The sequence below is a fragment of the Carcharodon carcharias genome, chromosome 15 (assembly GCF_017639515.1).
Source record: "Carcharodon carcharias isolate sCarCar2 chromosome 15, sCarCar2.pri, whole genome shotgun sequence".
NCBI classification, from domain to species: Eukaryota; Metazoa; Chordata; class Chondrichthyes; order Lamniformes; family Lamnidae; genus Carcharodon; species Carcharodon carcharias.
In genome coordinates, this window is record NC_054481.1 from 2,018,013 (window position 1) to 2,039,730 (window position 21,718).

The 21,718-nt window shown below is 39.5% G+C and overlaps 1 protein-coding gene across 5 annotated transcripts in view; it reads right to left on the minus strand.

Moving 5' to 3' along the window:
* Positions 1 to 21,718, minus strand: part of vps35l (VPS35 endosomal protein sorting factor like) — a 172,689-nt gene that overhangs the window by 110,258 nt on the left and 40,713 nt on the right. For all 5 annotated transcript variants that reach the window (XR_005945298.1, XM_041206353.1, XM_041206352.1 and 2 more), the window contains exons 6-13: positions 20,752 to 20,828; positions 12,855 to 12,983; positions 10,775 to 10,859; positions 7,436 to 7,510; positions 7,020 to 7,116; positions 6,042 to 6,089; positions 5,713 to 5,806; positions 5,497 to 5,574 (exon numbers count right to left, since the gene is read on the minus strand). Coding sequence is in view for 4 of the 5 variants with exons in the window: in XM_041206353.1 (XP_041062287.1) it covers positions 5,497 to 5,574; positions 5,713 to 5,806; positions 6,042 to 6,089; positions 7,020 to 7,116; positions 7,436 to 7,510; positions 10,775 to 10,859; positions 12,855 to 12,983; positions 20,752 to 20,828 (683 nt within the window). In the remaining variant the exon portion in view is untranslated. The remainder of the gene's footprint in view (positions 1 to 5,496; positions 5,575 to 5,712; positions 5,807 to 6,041; positions 6,090 to 7,019; positions 7,117 to 7,435; positions 7,511 to 10,774; positions 10,860 to 12,854; positions 12,984 to 20,751; positions 20,829 to 21,718) is intronic.

Genomic DNA, 21,718 nt, shown 5'->3' on the forward strand with positions numbered 1-21,718 from the left:
ATGCTATTCTGTGAGGTCGTTGAGTAAAGATTCCATTATTTTTCCTGCTACTGACATTAAGGTAACTGGTCTGTAGTTCCCCGGACTTGTTCTATTTCCCTTTTTAAATATTGGAATTATATTCGCCGTCTGCCAAAATAAACACGGTGGAAGAAGTGATCAACAAAGATATGACATGAGGGTAGAAAAGGGGAAACAACTGATAAACGAATCAAACTTAAAGGATAGTGTGCTGCTCTTATTTCTTCCTCTATGGATGCAATCCATCTGGATCATGGATTTAATTCTTTCCAAAGTTTCATTCGTTTATGACTTACCCCCTCACCCTCCCTTTATATCTTAAATGTTTTGCCTACTAATTAAGTTAAGTCCACCCTATTAGTCTTCCTTGTATATATGGAGGCAAAGTAACTATTTAATATCTATACCACTTCAGTGTCTTTTTTTATTAATTCTTATGATGTGGGTGTTGCTGGCTAGGCCAGCATTTATTGCCTGTCCCTAATTGCCCTTGAGAAGGTGGTGGTGAGCTGCCTTCTTGAACAGCTGGTGTCTATGTGGTACACCTACAATGCTTTTAGGGAGGAAGTTCTAGGATTTTGACCCAGCCACAGTGAAGGAACGGTGACATATTTCCAAGTCAGGATGGTGAGTGACTTGGAGGGGAACTTCCAGATGGTGCTGTTCCCATCAATCTGCTGCCCTTGTCCTTCTAAATGGTAAAGGTCGTGGGTTTGGAAGGTGCTGTCTAACGGGCCTTGATGAGTTCCTGCAGTGCATCTTGTAGATGGTACGCACTGCTGCTACTGTGTGTTGGTGGTGGAGGGAGTGAATGTTTGTGGAAGGGGTGCCAATCAAGCAGGCTGCTTTGTCCTGGATGGTGTCAAGCTTCTTGAGTGTTATTGGAGCTGCACTCATCCAGGCAAGTGAAGAGTATTCCATCATACTCCAGACTTGTGCCTTGTAGGTGAACAGGCTTTGGGGAGTCAGGTGGTGAGTTACTTGCTGCAGAATTCCCAGCCTCTAATCTGTTCCAGTAGCCACAGTATTTATATGGTTAGTCCAGTTCAATGTCTAGTCAATGGTAACCCCCAGGGTGTTGATAGTGGGGGATTCAGTAATGGTAATGCCATTGAATTTCATGGGGCATTGGTTAGATTCTCTCTTGTTGGAGATGATCATTGCCTGGCACTTGTGTGGCACAAACATTACTTGCCATGTCACCCCAAGCCTGAATATTGTCCAGGTCTTACTGAATTTGGACATGGGCTGCTCTCAGTGTCTGATGAGTGAAGAATTGCCCTGAACATCGCGCAATCATTAGCGAACATCCCCACTTCTGACCTTATGATGGAAAGAAGGTCATTGATGAAGCAGCTGAAGATGGTTGGGCCTAGGACACCATCTTTTGGAACTCCTGTAGTGAAGTCCTGGAGCTGAGACGACTGACGTTTAACAACCACAACTAACTTCCTTTGTGCCAGGTATTAACCATGAGTTTATCTTCTTCATTTATTAATGGCCCTGTTCGCTATTGTGCTTTTCCTTGTTCTGTGTGTCTGTACAATACTTGACTATTTCTTTTTAAACTCCTTGATAATTTTCTCAGAATTCCTCTTTGATATCCCAATTTTTTTTGACTTTCCTAACCTCTTCATATTCCATTATTTTCCATGTAATTAGCGCATGCATTTTTCTTTAATTTTACTCTCATCTCTTTATTCATCCAAGGTGCTTCATTACTTTTGTTTTTCATATTTCAACTGAACACAATCACCTTTGTAAATATTTCTTACTCTCTCTCAGGCAAAAGTAACTTCTATTTTAACTTTCTTGGTTCCATTCACATCTCCATATAATTAGTTCCCCCCCCGCCCCCCCGCCCCCACCAAGCCATTACTTTGGTTTTTATTGTACTTATCTTTCTTAATCATTATTTTCAACCTCATTATGATGTGATTGCTATTGGCCACTTATTCCCCTATGCTTATTTCTCTTATTTGCTCTGATTCATACTCCATTACTAGATCCAGCAGTGATTCTTCTCTTGTCAGGTCCTAACATACTAGGTAAGAAAGGTGTCCTGGCAATACTAAAAATTCTCTTTTCCTCTCTTATGACCTCTTTCCCATTTATTTAGAGTAGTTGAAGTCCCCCATAATCATTGTACCCATTTCTTCATCTTGCTTAGGTATTTTTTCCTCCGCTCCCTTTCCTCTATTAGATGGTCTATAGAATAACCCTATTAGTGCAATCAATCCCTTCTTATCCTTTCTCACAATCCACATGGATTCTTTTCCTACCTTAATATTTAATTAAGTCTCTTTTTCACTGCCATTATTTTGTCTCTAATTAGTACAACTACCACCCCGCTTCCTTCTCTAGCTGAATTACATTATATCTTACAATGTATAACCGCAATGCCATTTGGGAAAGGAGGAGTGGAGGAAAGATATCAAATGCTCACATAAAGTTCGTCAAGTACTGAAAAACGCAGGGATTAATGGGTAGGGACCACTAGGCCTAAACTGAAGTCATGCACATTATGAACTCTATCCATAAAAGACCAAGGACTGGGGTAGTGATCACATGAGTACAAACAGTCTTCCTTTGTTTCATTTCAAACAGGACAATTGCCTCCAAAAAGGTCAGAATCTCGAGGGTAGCAAAGAGAATGGGACCTAGTAAACATGCTGCCAGGGAAAAACTATACCTAGTGCTGCACATGAGCAAACCAGGCAAAAGACCCAGTGAAAACAATTCCACAAAGCACAATATAGAAAGGGGGAAAAAACACAATGAGCCAACCAAAAACAACAATGTCAAACAAGCAGAGAGACAGCAAAGGCACAGTGAAGAGACCAAGAGGGTCACCGAGAGAGGCAGGTGTCATTGGTCTACACTCAGAAACTAACTTCATATGGTGAAGGAGCAGCACAAAGATGAAGGTGACAATGGTGGATTCTTGGGTGGGGGTAGGGAAGTGCAGGGTAACGTAGACTTTGGAAGAGAAGCTACAATGTGTGTGTTCTGCCTCCAATTGCTGGGTGAGAACAGAACCAAGCAGAGGGAGCCAAACAACACAGGCTTTAGAAAGAAAGTGTGAATGACTGCATTGAAGTCTGCAAAGAGATAATGCACTGGTCACAGACAACTGATTCAGAATACATGGCCTCTCTGAAGGCACAATTTGCCCAAAAGCACTGATAAGAACAAAACCCTTCTTCCTTCTGTTACTCTGGGGAGCCACCAAAGCAGCCTTGAAAAGGTGCCACAGGTTTAGTGCATAAAAAACAAAAGTTTTAAAAGTACAATTGACAGAAATTTCTGACATAATGGTATTGAAGGATAGGGAAAGCTGGTGAATGAAGTCAAGGTATAGATCAACCATGATTTAACTGAATGGCAGAACAGGCTCAAGAGGCTAAATGGCCTATTCCTGTTCTTATGTAATGTAGCTGGTTCCGGTATCTGTAACAGCAAGAATATCCTCACAAGCTGGTCTCTTCAGATTCCACCTGCTGCCAGTACCAAGTTTGCTTTTAAAAAGTTTTATTAAAAATGATGTAAATAGTTATTCGGTGGTACATAAATCGAGTATTGTGGGGAAAAAAGAGACATGTCTAAACTTTTCATCTTGCACTCATCAGGACACTTGCAAGAATACCAATATAAAGGGAAAATAACAATTTATACTGTTTGTGAAGAGAGTGCCAATTGATTGGCAAGTGGCTTTGCCATGGAGAATGCACCACTGATGCTGACTGATAGTTAACTGCCAAGCATTGTTTGAAATTTAAACCAGGCAGCTGGACCCTGATTGATCAAAGCACTGTCCTGAGGAATGAGTCAGCGAATGGCTGTCACTTATTTTGTTTAGCTGAAACAAGTGCAATGTATGAAAATGTCCTTTCTGCCTGCAAAGAACAGGGCCCTGTGTATTAATATATGTAAATGCACCACACTGTGTGCCCAACTGACAATCTTAAATTGATTGTCAGTGTAATTATTAGCACGCTGAGGATTATTTAGCAAATGTTGTCCAATCGTGGAATCACACCTCATGTTGGAAAGTGCATTTTGAGCTTTGCAAGCACAGGCTGGTTGGGGTACGGTCTGTACTCTGCCTGTTGTGAACAGCGGTGGAGGCATGCTGTTTGATACAAACTGCCAGCCTTTGGGACATACGGCCAACATACCCAGCATCACAATGGCACTGAAATTCATATACCACATTACTCATTTGTGTGATAAGCAGCATGTCTTTTTTGGCTTAATGACAGCTCCTGTTAGTGGTGAAACAGCTAGCTTCACCTGTTGCTCAAATTTTTGAGATACCTTACCCTTCCAGGGTAATCTGAGGTAGAATGGGCGTATCAAAGACATCCTGCTCAGATTGAGAGTAGACTACATTGGCAAACGTATCCATTCAGGAAGGATTACAGCAGCTAAGAGGCCAGTAAGCACAGCTTTGCGCACAGATCAGCTGCCCTATTCCACAATGCAGTCACTAGGAAATGTAGCCACAGTTCTCAGGTAATGCTGCTCCTGAAATGCTTTTAGCATTGTAAGTGCAGTGCAAAGACTACAACAAAAGTTGAAGCATAACATGTTTAAAAAGTCAAAAACATCCTAGTGATTTTACTTGTGTCAAAATCAGGCCAAATCTATATTTAAAAGGAACAAGTATGATCTGATTACAAAACTAGTACATCATAAAGAATATTAAGGTTAGCAGATCTCTTTGGGTTTTAAATTGTGCTCAACATCCCATAGCAATACAGTCTATGATTTCTTTTAAAACGTTTTCAAACCAGCTTCTATTCAGAAAATGCACACACAGATCTCCTGTGGCTTTGCACACAGGGTATTAAAGCCCCAGTGAAGTAGGGCTAGAAGATAATTGGACCAGCCTGCACAAATAGTTACCATTTTAAAAGTCATACATTCTTATTTTTGTTACCATTATAAATTCCTAGGCTCACATGTAGAACAAAAGCTATATTACCTTGACTTATCCTAATTAGGTTGTCCTGCCGCAGGTGGAACTGCAGCATCTCCACTTGGAGGGGTGGGAGGAGGGTATAATTATGGACGGATAAGAATTACAGAGGTAGCTTCCATTCCAAGTGTTGGCATGGAAAATGTTAACAAGTGCATGCGGACACAAAATGTAATACATATTGAGTTAATCCACTGTACGCACAAAGTTGTACAATGTTTTATCTGATCAGGATACAATGATTGTGTGCTGCGATGGGAAAAGTCTAATTTTAGAATTTCACCATATCTTTTAAAAACGCACACTTGTACAGCTATCAAGAAAATGTAAACTGGGTTATATTGTGAACTGATTTACTCAGGTTTAAAAGTCAGTGATTGAATTGGCAAGAGGTTTCAGAGATTTGTGATCATAACACATTTTGTACAGAGCAGAGAGGCAAATGGAAAAAAAAAAGAATAATTTCCTAAATAAAGACTAAACTAATTTCATACTTGTTTAAATGTGGAGAGGAAATCAAAAAAATTCTTATTCAAGTTGTCTTTCAAATGTGGTGCCACTTCCATTCCAACCTGTTGGAAAAAGGGGAAAAACAGGAGAATAATGTAGAACTTTTTTTTTACTATGAAAGAGTTATGAGGTACGTATATCAGTTAGCCAGGGAATGACACTTATATAATCTGAAAGTTGGAAAGAATATCGTAGCCTACCCTGCAAAGATATGCTCTTGCATAGATAGCGACCAATGGATCACCAATGCCTCTTATCATAGTGGTCAACCGAGGAAGAGTCTCAGAGATACCACTTTAAAAAAAAATTAAAACTGGATATCACATCACCTAATAAGGAGGTGTTCACCTTCATCTTGTATTAACATTCAAACTGAATTAATTGAAAAATCTTAGTACATATTACCAATCACATCAGTTTGACAACTTTAATTAGTCTTATACAAAATTAGATTCACTTGTGGTTTAGATGTATTAAAAATGTTTTAAAAAAAATTCATAAAATGAGAATAGAATTCCACCATACTTACGTTTTAGAAAGGAATGTGTTACATTTTAATATGGCCACCTCCACATAACTAAGTTAACTCAAGGAAAATACATGTTTCCCTTTATGTAAGCACAGAACTGTAAAGCTTGAAATATAGCTTCACAAGGAGTAACAATAGTTGGACATAATTCAAATAGTTGATTGTGCAAGGGTTTATAAATCCTTATCGAATAAGTTAAATAAATTAAACAATACACAAAACTGTTGCAGCATTAGTAGCAGAAATTACAGACAAAATATTGTGCATTATATTAAGAGTCACCCAAATTTGATAGGAGATAACGCTAGAGGTTTGATCACCTCTTTCTCTGGTTCTCCTCTCCTCTTTGCCCAAGCACCATTCCATTCTCTAGTCTCCCTACCTCCATAGCCCCTATTCTGCTGTCTCTCTATCCCTATATAAATCCCAATTCCCAACCCCTATTATCCAGCATCGACACACCTTGAGCCCCCATTCCCCTTTACCACACCCCTAACTCCCATTTTCCAGTCTCTCTACCTCCTTCTTCCACTTCCCTGTCTCTCTTCTCCACCGCCCCCCTCCCCGCCCCACACCACACCACCCCACCCCACCCCGGCCCCCCCAACACACCCTGACCTTTGGGATTCCACTCACCCCTAATTTTGCGGGGGGGGGGTGGGGGCTGGCTCTTTGTGGTAAAGAGATAGGAGAAGTCACAAAGCCATAGGCTTCTCTGCGTTCCCGGAGATTCCTAGGTAATCAAGGATGATTGGAAAATTTAATTACTTTGTATGGGAATTTCTCAATTTATTAGTGAGTAAAATAAAAAAATCCCCTTGAAAGGATTATAAATCATCAATTCATTCTTCATTCCCTGTCTTCTTAATTAAAAGGGCTGCAAGTAGCTTACCAGTAAGCAAGTTCCTACTTGTATTTGGTTGTATTTTACATTTTATCCATCCCGACCCGCATAGAAATTAATTTGTGTAAGGATACAATCTGGAAATGAGTTCCCTGATTGAGGCAATCTTGAAGAACCAGTTCAGACAAGTTTCTTTTGCAGTTTCATTCACTTCATCTGGACCAAAGTTATCTGCATTTTAAGTATAACATGTAACTGAAAAGGTTTTTGACATTATGAAGTAAAATTAAGATGCTAAAGTATGTTGTTCAGAAATATAAAATACATTCTTCCAACAACTTGGTCATTCATTGTTTTCACAATCTCCCATAGGAAGATCATTGCTGTGGATCACCAATATCAAATTCAGAACTTAAAATATCTGGTTCCTACTTCATCGGCTAAATGTAATAATTCTGTTATGTTACTGGCTCTTATTGGATTTAATTCCAAACATGCAATTTTGTTCACTAGTTTTAAAATTCCCTGAAGATTCCTTTAATAAAATTACCTGGCGTAGAGACTCCAGGAAGGGAAACTCGATTACTTGCACACATGGACAAAATCCGCTCATACACTAGTTTACCTGTAATCAAAAATGGATCATTCAATTCAATTATTATTATTTAACATGAAATTATCACACAGGTCATTGATAAAATACAGGCTGGAATGCCAAAGGTCCAAAAGGCCAGATACAATTTAATTGTTTAAGAGGGGAGTAAATATTTACTTGGAACGGCACAGAGCAAAAAATTCACACAAGTGTCCAGGAGGCACTAAGTTAGGAAGCACAGTAAGTTGTATAGGTGGGAACAGGAAGTTACAAAGGGATACAGACTGACTTGGTGAGATGGAGTTCAATGTACACAGCACAGATACACAAAGTAATTAAAAAGCTTAATGAAACGCCAGCCTTTATTTCAAGTGGAATGGAATACAAAGAGGAGTAGTGATGGCTTCAGTTGTTCTGTTATAGCAGGCGGATGGTAAATGCCAAGCTGCCCAAATCTGAGGGAAACTTGAAGCAGCTGCAACAACTATTTGCAATTTATGCTTATTTCGAGATGTGGGCTTTGAATTCAGTAAAAAAAGGCGGCCACTAAGTCTTTTAGGTTTCTTACAAAACTAAATTAAACCTTTAGCAATAGAAGAAATGATTTTAAGCATGTATAGATCTACAAGTTACGATTATGATAACTTTTAAATCCCTAATTAATCTAAACCCCAGTTACAACTCCGTTTAAAAGACGCAAAGTTACACACAATATCCTGAACAGTCAAATTCAAAGTGAGTTTTTCTCAGCTTCAGTTCCTTGTAGATAGCAGCTTGCGGCTTAGATGCTGGAGGCTTTTCACCCTTGTGTTTGATCTTAGAATGCTTGTCCTTACACACAACCGTTGCTCCTTTATATGTATTTGCTGCTTTGAATGCAAATTCCCATTGTTTCACAATGTCTTTGGACTTTACCTCTCAGTACCACAATCACAGTACCAAATTTAGCAGTAATCTTTGGGGAAAAAAATAAACACAATGTCTCTTAATATCTCCTAGCTAGGTGAAACATTTCACCCCTCTTTTGAATTCAAGCTAGTCTGGTTTATTTAAAGATGCAAATGTCCCCTTTACACCTCACATTCTTAAACATCCGCCATGTTTACCTACTTAACATTTCAAACCAAGCTTATCTTTGGATACATCAAAGTCTTCAGACCAGTTGCCTTTAATTCAATTAAGTCACAAATAGACACAACCCCACTCTTACTCTACTTTGCAATAAATTCCAATAACATTATGAAAATGATTATATCTTCCTGACAGTACAGAGCTATGGTCAGAGCCCCATCTGAAGCGCTGTGTTCAGTTCAGTTTTTTATTTTTTTATTCATTCATGGGCTGTGGGCTTCGCTGGCTGGGTCAGCATTTATTGCCCATCCCTAGTTGCCCTTGAGAAAGTGGTGGTGAGCTGCCTTCTTGAACCGCTGCAGTCCATGTGGTGTAGGTACACCCACAGTGCTGTTAGGAAGTGAGCTCCAGGATTTTGACCCAGCGACAGCGAAGGAGTGGCGACATAGTTCCAAGTCAGGATGGTGAGTGACTTGGTGGGGAACTTCCAGGTGGTGGTGTTTTCGTTTATCTGTTCCCTTGTCCTCCTAAATGGTAGTGGTCGTTTGGAAGGTGCTGTCGAAGGAGTCTTGATGAATTCCTGCAGTGCATCGTGTAGATGGTACACACTGCTGCTACTGTGCGTCGTTGCTAGAGGGAGTGAATGTTTGTAGATGTGGTGTCAAAAAAGTGGCCTACTTTGTCCTGGATGATGTCAAGCTTCTTGAGTGTTGTGGGAGCTGCACTCATCCGGGCAAGTGGGGAGTATTCCATCGCACTCCTGACTTGTGCCTTGTAGACGGTGGACAAGCTTTGGGGAGACAGGAGGTGAGCTACTTGTTGCACAGTTCCTAACGTCTGACTTGCTTTTGTAGCCCCAGTATTTATATGGCTAGACCAGTTCATTTTCTGGTCAATGGTAACCCCCAGGATTTTGATTGTGGGGGGTTCAGTGATGGCAACGCCATTGAACATCAAGGGGCGACGGTAGGATCCTCTCTTGTTGGAGATGGTCATTGACTGGCAATTGTATGGCATGAATCTTACTTGCCATTTGTCAGCCCAAGCCTGGATATTGTCCAGGTCTTGCTACATTTGGATGTGGACTGCTTCAGCATCTGAAGAGTTGCGATTGCACAACGTTCAGCACCATTCATCAGCGAACATCCCCGCTTCAGACCTTATGATGGAAGGAAGATCATTGATGAAGCAGCTGAAGATGGTTGGGCTGTGGACACTACCCTGAGGAACTCCTGCAGTGATGTCCTGGAGCTGAGATGACTGACCTCCAACAACCATCTTCCTTTGTGCTAGGTATGACTCCAACTTCCAACCTGTCGAGTTTTCCCCTTGATTCCCATTGACTCCAGTTTTGCTGGGGCTCCTTGATGCCACACTCAGACAAATGTTGCCTTGATGTCAAGGGCAGTCACTCTCACCTCACTTCAGGAGTTCAGCTCTTTTGTCCATGTTTGAACCAAGGCTGCAATGAGGTCAGGAGCTCAGTGACCCTGGCGGTACCCAAACTGAGCAGGTTATCGCTAAACAAGTGCCACTTGACGGGCAAGTAAGATGACCCATTCCATTACTAGTGATGGAGAGTAGACTGATGGGGTGGTAATTGGCTGGGTTGGATTTGTCCTGCTTTGTGTACAGGACATACCTGGGCAATTACACTTTCAACATTAATAACTTTTCACATTACTATTCTGCTCAATGTTACATTTGCTATATAGAATGACGTATATTATGATCAGGCATTGATGCTTAAAACCAGAGGAACAAGGTTTAACTAGTTTATAACAGTCATAACTTGATTCAAATCATTTGAAAAAGTATTAATATCAATTTGCTACTGAAGGTGATCATCAATATCAAAATACTGTCTGTATTCACCTTCTTCCAAAAAACCGCTATCATAAATAGCTGCACTCTATGAAAGATATTGCATTTTTCAGTGAAACTCCTGGTAAGGTTATTTAATCTGAAGCATAAGTAAAGGTCATTTACTGAGAGTCAAGCATAAATCAGCTAAATTGTTCACTAATCTAATCTTCAAATAGAACTTTCCCCCCCTCCCTATAGATAGTGAATAAGCCAGGGAAAGTATTGGGACCCCTTCAAGCAGCACTTGCTTCAATCACTGCAAAATATTGCATTGCACATAGAAGGAAAAGCAGAAAACTATTTTAAGCTTAAACATAGCCTGGCAATATCAGAAGGAACACCATAGAAATTTCTTACCAAAAGTATCCAAAATATCAGTGATCAAAACAAATTTGCTTGGGTAAAACTGGATCACACTGGTATCGGAGAGCAGCTTTGAACACTAAATAGGACAAAGTTCAATATTAATAAAGTATTGGATAAAAATTCTACAGATCCACCAAAGCAAGAAATCAAAATAATGAACAGTTTAATACTATTCACTGTTACGTTTCAAAGGATAATATAGTTGTTGGAAATACAGTACACATTGCATCAAGACTGTGCTAGCTACCAAATGTAATCAATTTGCGCACAGCAGGCTCCCACAAACAGCACTATAATAATAACCAGATTTGGGTTTTGTGATGTTGGCTGAGGGATAAACATTGGCCAGGACGCTGAGCTATCTCCCCTGCTCTGCTTTGAAACAGTGCCATGAGATCTTTTATATCCACCTGGAGGGGCAGACAGGGCCTCAGTTTAACATCTCATTTTAAAGACAATAGGAGAGGTATCTTCAGATTCCTGGGGCATTGGGACCAGTCCTGGGACAGGAGTGATAGGTTCAAGATTAACAGGTTGCACCTCAACTGAACTGGGACCAATGACCTTACAGGAAGGTTACCTGTACTGAGGGGGAAAAATTAAATTAATATGGCAGTGGGATGGGCACCAGGGTGAAACATTAGAGTGGAGAAGCAAGGTCTACAGAGGTTATTGGGATACACAAACAGCACTAGAGTAAAAAATAACTCAGAAATTACAGGGATCAGACAGGAGACAGATTGAGGTAATGCAAGATGAGTTTGCATAATTACACGTAACATATTGCACGTAAATAAGTAATACAACAAGGTATTCAGGAAAGATAGTGGACTTAAGAAAGGAAGAGAAGGTGGTGTATTGATCAAATAAATTAAAAATACCACTGGATAGAAATAAAGCATTGAGAGGTCAGTGACAAAATCTGTTTGGCTAGGGTCGAGGAAGAATAGAGGAAGTTTTATGTTACTGGGTGTGTATATATATAGGCCATTAAGTAGTGAAATGGGGATAGAGAAACAAGCTTGAAGGCAAATTACAGAAACATACAAGAACTAAAGAAGGGTGTTAATGGGTAACTTGAATTATCCCAATCTAGATTAGGATGGTAACAGTATGAAGGGCAAAGAATGGGAGGGATCTATGAAATGATCAAAAAATTTCCCTTGTACATAATGTCTTTCCAACTGGATATATTGCAAGGGAATGAAATCAGACTACTGGAGCATGTTTCAGTGAGGGAGTATTTGGGTAACAGGTTTAGGATAGCTATGATTTGTTGGAATGGTACCTGAAATTGAGGACGACAACTCCAGCTTCCTCAGTCTTAAAGAGCAGCGAATATTAAGAGGAGCTTTGAAAAAGGTGTTGTAAAGTATTGATACTTTGTCTGTCTCCACTGGAAACCAGAGGTCTTGAATTTAGATGATTAGCAAGAGAACTAGAGATGACATCTGGAAACTATTTATTTTTAAACACAGTTGTTGAGAGCTGGAATGCACTGCCGAAAAGGATGGTAGAAGCAGATTCAATACTAACTGTCAAAAGGGAACCAGATAAATACATGGGACAAAAAAATTATAGGGCTACGGGAAAAAAAGCAGGGGACTGGGATTAACTGGATAGCTCTACCAACGAACTTGTATGAGCAGGATGGGCCAAATGACCTTATTCTGTGTTGTATCATTCTATCATTCTCGATTACAAGTATTGAGATCAGTGATATGTTGCACTGGAACTATGCCATCTAGTAAAACAAGACTAGTATGCAGGGTTCTTCAAGCTCCTGATCTTTACGATTGCTGTTTGCCTTTCCCAATGCTCTGTCCACCCTGTTCCTCATGTGGAGGAACAACGAGAGGAATGCTTTTGGATATTTATATGCATTTGCTTTACTTTGCGATTTTCATGAAAATCAGGTTATATAACAGAAACCAAAACTGTATGATGCAATACCTAGTGACCAAATAGGAAATGGAGCAGCAGCTCCCAATAACCAGAACAAAAAGAATATGTTCGATTTGAGTAGATGGAGCTGAAAAATGCCAAATTTCATTTGTGGTTTAAAGCTGACCTGAATAACTATTTTCAGTGCCTTCACTTTTTGATCCGAGGCCCATGCGTCCTTCAGCGACTGATTCAATTCTTCAATCCTGTTTATATAATCCTGCTGAGTTAAGTTTAACAGCTCTTTTTGAGACCCCTGGTGTAAGGAAGAAGAATATTAATTAAGAATGAGAATAAAATTTCATTCTCAGAAGAACAAGCTAAAAACAAACTACAAGCAGCATTGCTGCCACCATTAGCAAACTATGGGTCAAATGTATACCACTGCAGTAGGAATAATTTCAAATTGTATACTGCTTCCATGAAACATAGAAATTGTCAAGAAGAAAGCAATTCTATTTACAATAATAAATCTGCAAACTAGGAGACCTGGGTTCTGGGGGCCCAGGTTCAAATCCTGCCACGGCAGATGGAGGAATGTGAATTCAATAAAAATCTGGAATTAAAGGTCTGATGGTGACCGTGAAACCACTGCCGATTGTTGTAAAAACCCATCTGGTTCACTCACGCCCTTTAGTGAAGGAAATCTGCTGTCCTTACCTGGTCAGGTTTACATGTGACTCCAGACCCACAGCAATGTGGTTGACTCTTAAAAATGACCTCTGAACAAGGGTAACTAGAGATGGGTAATAAATGCTGGCCAGGCCAATGACACCCGCATCACAGGAATGAATGAAAAAAACAATAAATGGGAAAAAAATAACTAATGCCAAATTATCAAGGTATTGATACAAACTAAACCAATATAAAAATAGCAGTAATTATAAAGTTGCGCTCAAAATATCTATCAACATAAATTGCACTTTTTCAGGCTAAGTTACTCCCAAGGAAGCCACCTTAGTTTTTAAACACTGATTTCCATCTGAAAATTGTATAGCCAGGAAAATACCAGAAAGCTGCTTTAATATACAAACATTCACTGCACAGGAATATTGCAATTACCTGTGGGTTTTTCCATTATATCCCATTCCATTTTATATTTAGGCCTATATTTATTCAATCTGCAAATTTTAAAAGTGGAACTAAGTTGCTGTATTTTGAGAACATTTTAATCTATCCTTTGTGGCACTACTGCACAACTGTTCACTGCCTGCTAAAATTGGTTTGACACAATTAGGTAATTAGTCATAGTCCATAAGGAACTATAGGCATCTCACTGTTAGAGAGACAAGCGGTTATACAGTTTGAGTGGCATCACTCTGCATCAAACATGGGTCAATGCAAGGAGGCAGCCCTCCATGAGCTACCACAGCCAGTACAGTGATTGAACCCGCACCACTGGAGTCACTCCGCACCACACTCGAGCCATCTAGCCAATTGAGCTAACCCAGTTAAGCAACAGATAAAAGCAAAAAACTGTGGATGCTGGAAATCCAAAACAAAAACAAAAATAGCTGGAAAAGCTCAGCAGGTCTGACAGCATCTGCAGAGAGGAACTCGGTTAACGTTTCGAGTCCGTATGACTCTTCAACAGAACTGTTCTTCTGAAGAGTCATACCGACTCAAAACGTTAACTGTGTTCCTCTCCGCAGATGCTGTCAGACCTGCTGAGTTTTTCCTAATAAGCAACATTTCAGCTGGGTAAATTTAGTCTTTCAAGCCAGGAAATACAATTGGATCAGAATCTTATTTACAATTTGTAATTGCCTTTGATTTTGTCAAGTTATGATTAGTAAGCCTACTTTCAGACAGTGACAAACTGCTGTCTAAAGCATTTGAAAATTACACTTTCCTACAAACAATAGAAACTAGGCCAACACATGCACAGTTTAGCACAATGCGCTGTGCCAGAACGGCACCTACAATTCCTCATTCAGTAACCTAAATTCAGACATGTCATCAGGGGAATGCCAAAAAGAAGCAAGACATATACAGAGTGAATAAAGATAAGAATTCAATGTCTAGCGGCACGATTGAATCCTATGGCTGCCTCGTTATCAAACATTCCTTGCAATAATTTTTTTCAAAAAGCAATTGGGAAATAGGCTGAGGTTCTTCTGTAGTGGAAAGCTAGGTGGGTTTTATCCCTAAGCAATTAACAACTTCCTTAAAAAATGTTCTCAGCAATTAAATTTCAATATATTCCACGGGTTATATTAGTAGGTCATTAAACATAAAGAGAGAGAATTTACTTAGGCTGACAAATTAACAGCATATTAACAAATTAAAATAACCAAGTTAGTAAGAATTAGTAGATCTCCCATGGCATTGCTTAGGTGACTCAGAAAATATATAAGCCCAAACATCAATTGTTCCGAATGTCCCTGAAAGAGCCACAGATGCTATCCCCCTTCATTTTTTTTCCCCTCTTCTTGACCACCAAGGGTTCGCCCCCTCTTTATTTAAAAAAGGGCTCCTTCTCACAGTAGTTTTTGTGTACCTCTCACTCGCCAGAGTCCCTCATAAAAAAAAATCTCTCATTATGCTCAATAGGATCTAACTGTTTATCTGTCTTCCAAGTAAGGTCACTCAGGCTCCATACTGTTGAAGTCAAGTTTATTTGCAAATCAAATTTTTAAAATAACTCATGTCATGTTGTAGTATGACTTCCAGGCTGTATTCAGGCTAAATGAGGAAGTTGCATTGACACCTATACATCTCATTTTTGCTGGAACAAGATCACAGCGTGTATTTTGTGGAAAGCGAATTGGAAAAAAAAAGTGACATTCTCTCAAATTCTTCCTCCTTATTGGTAAACAATCAAATTATACAAGTAAAAAGTAATTAGTGTGGAGTAAAACAGACTTCAAACTTTTAAATAAACTGAGACACGCAACAATGTAGACAGGCAAGAAATATTATGAAAGACTGATCATCTTCTGTGTTTAACTCCACACCCGCAGTTATCAGAAACTGATTTATATTTTACAATGGCGAGCACCAACAGCCTCACCGTTATAGTTTCACCACAAAATTCGAGACAATCCCGTTAAAAACAATGATAAAATAATGTGGAATTGTAGCAAAAGTATTGGATTTTATCAATTCTTGTTCTCAAAAATAATTGGCATAATCTAACGCAGCACAAATTATAATTTTCAATATTTAAAATGGATACTTTGGGGTAAATATTAGGATATCGCTATTGAAGTTTATATTATTTTGCAATTGTCATGCCAATGCTGCTCTCTACTGAAATGCAAGAGAAGAGCAGGCATCAGAACAATTGATAATTGTGAATCATTAACTTTCATTGGTCTATCAGCAGATAATTTACAAGGATCACTAAAGTATTAAAAAAGCAATTAACAAAATCATTTCCCAATATTGAAAGCTAATCTGCCGGATAATAAACAAATCTCCACAACTATTTACAGAAAATACTGGAAAAACTCAGCAGGTCTGACAGCAACTGTGGAGAGAGAAAGAGTTAACGTTTCAAGTCCAGGTGACTCTTTTTCAGAGCTCTTCTTCAGCTCTAAAGTCATATGGACTCAAAACGTTAACATTGTTTCTCTCTCCACAGATGCTTGCTGAGTTTTTCTAGCATTTTCTGTTTTATTTCCGATCTCCAGCATCTGCAGTATTTTGCCTTCACAACTATTAATTGGATTGCATGCTGGACACGAGCAGAGAAATTATATACCAAAAATTGGCACTTAATATTTCCAAGTGTCTCAAAGTTGCACGTTACTGCAGAAACTACTTTATATTGGAAAAAGTGAACTAAGAATGTTTTAAGCTAGCAAAGCAGCACAAAGTGGATAGACGGTATGGTGTTGAATTAGATGAATAGCAGAGCAGGCTCAATGGGCCAAATGGTCTACTCCTGCTTCTATGTTCCTATGCATAAAACAATTATAAGATCATAAGACATAGGAGCTGAAGTGGGCCATTCGGCCCACCGAGTCAGCTTCACCATTCAATGAGATCATGGTTGATCTGATAATCCTCAACTCCATTTTCCTGCCTTTCCCCCATAACCCTTGATTCCCTTACTGGTTAAAAAATTGTCTATCTCAGTCTTGAATATATTTAACCACCCAGCCTCTCCAGCCCTCTGCGGTAAAGAATCCCACAGACTGACTACCCACAGAAGAAATTCCTCCTCATCTGTTTTAAATGGGCGCTCCCTTACTTTGAGGTTATGCCGTCTGGTCCGAGAGTCTCCAACAGGGGGAAACACCCTCTCAGCAAGTACCCTGTCAAGCCCCCTAGGAATCTTATATGTTTCAATAAGGTCACCTCGCATTCTTCTAAACTCCAATGAGTACAGGCCCAAACTACTCAACCTCTCCTCAGAGAATCACTCCATACCCAGGATCAACCTAGGGAACCTTCTCTGGACTGCCTCCAATGTCAGTATATCTTTCCTTAGGCCAAAATTGTTCACAGTATTCCAGGTGCGGTCTAACTAGTGCCTCCTATAGTTTTAGCAAGACTACCCTATTTTTATACTCCACTCCCTTTGAAATAAAGGCCAACATTCCATTTGCCTTCCCTATTACCTGTTGAACTTGTATGCTAGCTTTTTGGGATTCATGCACGAGGACTCCCAAATCCCTCTGTGCTGCAGCCTTCTGCAGTCTTTCTCCACTTAAATAATATTCAGCTCTTCTATTCTTCCTGCCAAAGTGCAGAACCTCACATTTTCTCACATTATATTCCATCTGCCAAGTTTTTGCCCACTCACTTAGCCTGTCTATATCTCTCTGTAGACTCCTTGTGTCACCCTCACCACTTACCTTCCCACCTATTTTTGTGTCATTCGCAAACTTGGCGATAGTACATTCACTTCCCTCATCTAAGTCATTTATATTGTAAATAATTGTGGCCCCAGCACTGATCCCTGTGGCACTCCACTAGTTACAGGTTGCCATCCTGAAAATGCCCCCCTGTTTCCCAACTCTCTATCATCTATTAGTTAGCCAGTACTTTATCCCCATACTACCCCCAATACCATGGGCTCTTATCTTATTTAGTAGCCTTATGTGTGGTACCTTATTGAGCGCCATTTGGAAATCCAAATATATTACATCTACTGGTTCCCCTTTATCTATCCTGCTTGTTACCTCATCAAAGAATTCTAATAAGTTTGTTAGGCATGATTGCCCCTTCACGAAGCCATGCTGACTCTGCTTGATTAAATTATGTATTTCTAAATGCTCTGCGATTACATCCTTTATAATAGACTCTAACATTTTCCCAATGATAGATGTTAAGCTAACTGGCCTATATAAGCTTTTTGTCTCCCTCTCTTTTTGAATAAGGGTGTTACATTAGCTGTTCTCAATCCTCTGGGGCTTTTCCAGAATCTGAGGATTCTTGAAAGATTACTACCAAGGCATCCACTATCTCTGCAGTTACTTCCTTTAATATCCTAGGATGCAACCATCAGGTACAGGGGACTAATCGGCCTTTAGCCCCATTAGTTTCCCTAGTACATTTTCGTCTAGTGATAGTTATTGTATTTATTTCCTCCCTCCCTTTTGCCCCTTGATTATTTAGTATTTTTGGAATACTATTAGTATCTTCTACCATGAAGACTGAGGCAAAGTATCTATTCAACTCCTCTGCCATTTCCTGGTTCCCTATTATTATTTCCCCAGCCTCAATCTCTAAGGGGCCTATGTTCACTTTGGCCTCTCTCTTCTTTTTATATATTTGAAGATGCCCTTACTGTCCATTTTTATATTACTTGCTAGTTTACCCTCAGTTTATTTTCTCCCTCTATTATTTTTTGGTCATCCTTTGTTGGCTTTTAAAGCTTTCCCAATCCTCTGGCTTACCACTAATCTTTGCCACATTGTATGCTTTTTCTTTCAATTTCATACTATCCTTAACTTCCTTGGTTAGCCATGGTTGTTTTATCCCCTTCCTAGAATCCTTCTTCCTCACTGGGGTATATCTTTGTTGTGACTCATGAACTATTTTCTTAAATGTCATTAAATGCTATTGTTCATCAACCGTCTTTTCTGCTAAACTCCTTTCCCAGTCCACTCCAGCCAACTCAGCCCTCATTCCATTGTAATTTCCCTTATTTAAGTTTAGCACAGTTGTTTCCGACCCAAGTTTCTCACTCTCAAACTGAAAGCTAAATTCTACCATATTATGGTCACTTTTTCCTAGTGTCTCCTTTACTCTGGGATCATTTATTAAACCTTCCTCATTACTAGATCCAAAATAGTCTGACAACATATTGTTCTAAGAAATTGTCCTGAATACACAATGAATTATTGCTCATGTCCTCCTCTTGCCAATTTGATTTTCCCATTCTACATGAAGATTAAAGTCTCCCATGATTAATGTACTGCCTTTAACACATACTCTCATTATCTCCGGATTTATTCTCTGTCCTACAATAAAGCTATTGTCAGGGGGCCTATAGATTACTCTCATCAGTGTCTTCTTCCCCTTGTTATTTCTTATCTCCACCCATATGGACTCTATATCTTCTGATCCAAGATCATTTCTTGCTATCATTCTTATTCCATCTCGTACTAACACGGCTACCCCATCACCCTTTCCTTCCCATCTGTCCTTTCAAAAAGTCACACACTGCTGAATATTTAGTTCCCAGCTTTGATCTCCTTGTAGTGACGTTTCCATAAAGGCTATACAATCATACCCATTCTCAGAGGGAAGAATTCCAGAGTTAAGCAGGTCAAAAAAAAAATTCTACAGTACTTCATCTAAATGCAGATACTTCAATGATCACTGGGACAAACAGGGATAAGAAAATGAACTTAAATGCTGACTATAAAATACTGCCAAACATTACCTATAATGAATGGAAAAGATTTCAAGGAAAAAGAGGAAGAGAAAGGAAGCGAATATTAAGGCTAGATGGCTTGAAAATTGAAGGAAGTTATTGGAGAATGAAAAGACTGGCATATAGAGAGACATGGAGAACACACTGAGCCAAGAGCCTGCCTTCAGGCAGAGCATGTATGAAGAAGAAAACTCAAGTACTTAAAATTAGGTAACATTTTTCATTGCTAAAACATAGTTGGCTTCATTTGCTCATTTTAAATAGGTTATGTAAATATTTCTAATTTAACAGCCTTTCTATGGTACAAAATGGCAGGTTCCTCAATACTGTGATCATTCTACTTATTTTAAATACAGGTACAGTACCTCAAATCTGGCTATCTAAAAACCAGCTGTTTTCCAAAACCAGACAATTTGTAAGCAGGCCACATGAAATTTTAAGTGCTGTTAAATGAACAAAAAAAACTTACTGGCTTGTTCAGGGAGTTGCTCAAGTGACGTGGCAGCACATCAAGTAGTTATCCCCTTTGCAAACCTGTCGTTTCCCACACTGAGTGGCCAGAGTGACCCTCGACCCCATCTGACCCAGCTCGGAAAAGTTCGGGAAGTTGCACTTCTCCGCACAACTACCATCTCGATTGCTTCTCTAGTGCCCCTGTGCCCCGAAGTGAACACAGTTTTTAAAGTTGTGACCTTACCAAATCAGTACCCAGCTTGTGTAGCTGCCTTAGGCTTAAACTCGATTGCTGTCAGCTTTTATCTAATTAGTCTAACAGATACTGTAAGATGCCTTGGGACCTTTTTCCAAAAACTGGCAAGATCCGAACTCTGGCATGGACTTGGTCCTGGGGTTGCTGGTGTTGAGACGCTCCACCTGCAGTATATTTAACTATAGCCTGCCTCTTGCCCCATTAGCTCCCTCAGATATCACACAATCAGCAGTAATCCAAGAAAATCCTTGGATAATAAGGTTAAATATATTTAAATGTTTTTTAAAAAGTTGCAACGGTTTTGAAATATGCAACCTGCAGCCAGGACGTTTAAGCCAACTTCCTTTCGTCAATCATTATTTGTTCTGCACAATTATTATTGCTGGTATTTACCAATTGTTGGAGAAAAACCGAGAAGCCTAATGCATTCTTCTTTCTTTATCTCACTGGGAACCAATTCTTAATGTGAAAATTTTTATTTACCTCCTCCAGATCATCTAACTCTTCTAAACGAGTCCTCACTTTTTCAGAAACAGCAGATCCAGGACTTGTGGCTTTACCTATGGTAAAATATGACCAAGAATTAATTTACAAATCCAAATCATAGAATCATAGAATGGTTATACCACTGAAGGTGATCATTCAGCCCGTCCAAATGAGCAATTCACCTAGTGCCACTTGCCCACTTTCTCCCCATAGCCCTGCACGTTCTTCCTTTTCAAGTAGCAATACAATTCCCCCTTGAATGCCTCAACTGAACCTGCCTCCAGTAGTCAGTACATTCTAAAGGGTGTGCAGGAGCAGAGGGACCTGGGTGTATATGTGCATAAATCATTGAAGGTAGCAGGACAGGTTGGGAGAGCAGTTAATGAACTGTATCCTAGGCTTTATTAATAGGCGCCTAGAATATAAAAGCAAGGTGATTATGCTGCACTTGTAGAAGACACTAATTCAGTCTCAGCTGGAGTATTATGTCCATTTCTGGGCAACATGCTATAAGAAGAATGTGAAGGCATTGGAGGAAAGATTAATGAAAATAATTCCAGGAACTTCAGTTATGTAGGTAGATTGGTAAATTTGATATGTTTTCCTTGAAGAGAAGGTTGAGAGAATATTTGGAAGGGGTATTCAAAATCATGGGGGGTCTGGACAGAGTGAACTGGGAGAAATTGTTCTCATTGATGGAAGGATTAAGAGCCAGAGGGCACAGATTTTAGCAATGGCAACATGAGGAAAATCATCTTATTGGAATTACCCACTAGAACAATAGTGGGATGTGTCTATATGTGTCTGTGTGTCTGAGATTTAATTGAATTAGGGGCGCCTGGTCTGTGTGCTTTGATCTAAGAAGAGAGGTTACGTTTGAAATGTTAATTAGAAAAATATGGGGAAGTTTAGAAACATAGGTGTCATGGGAACATTTGCATTTTGAAATAAAACAAACTGGATT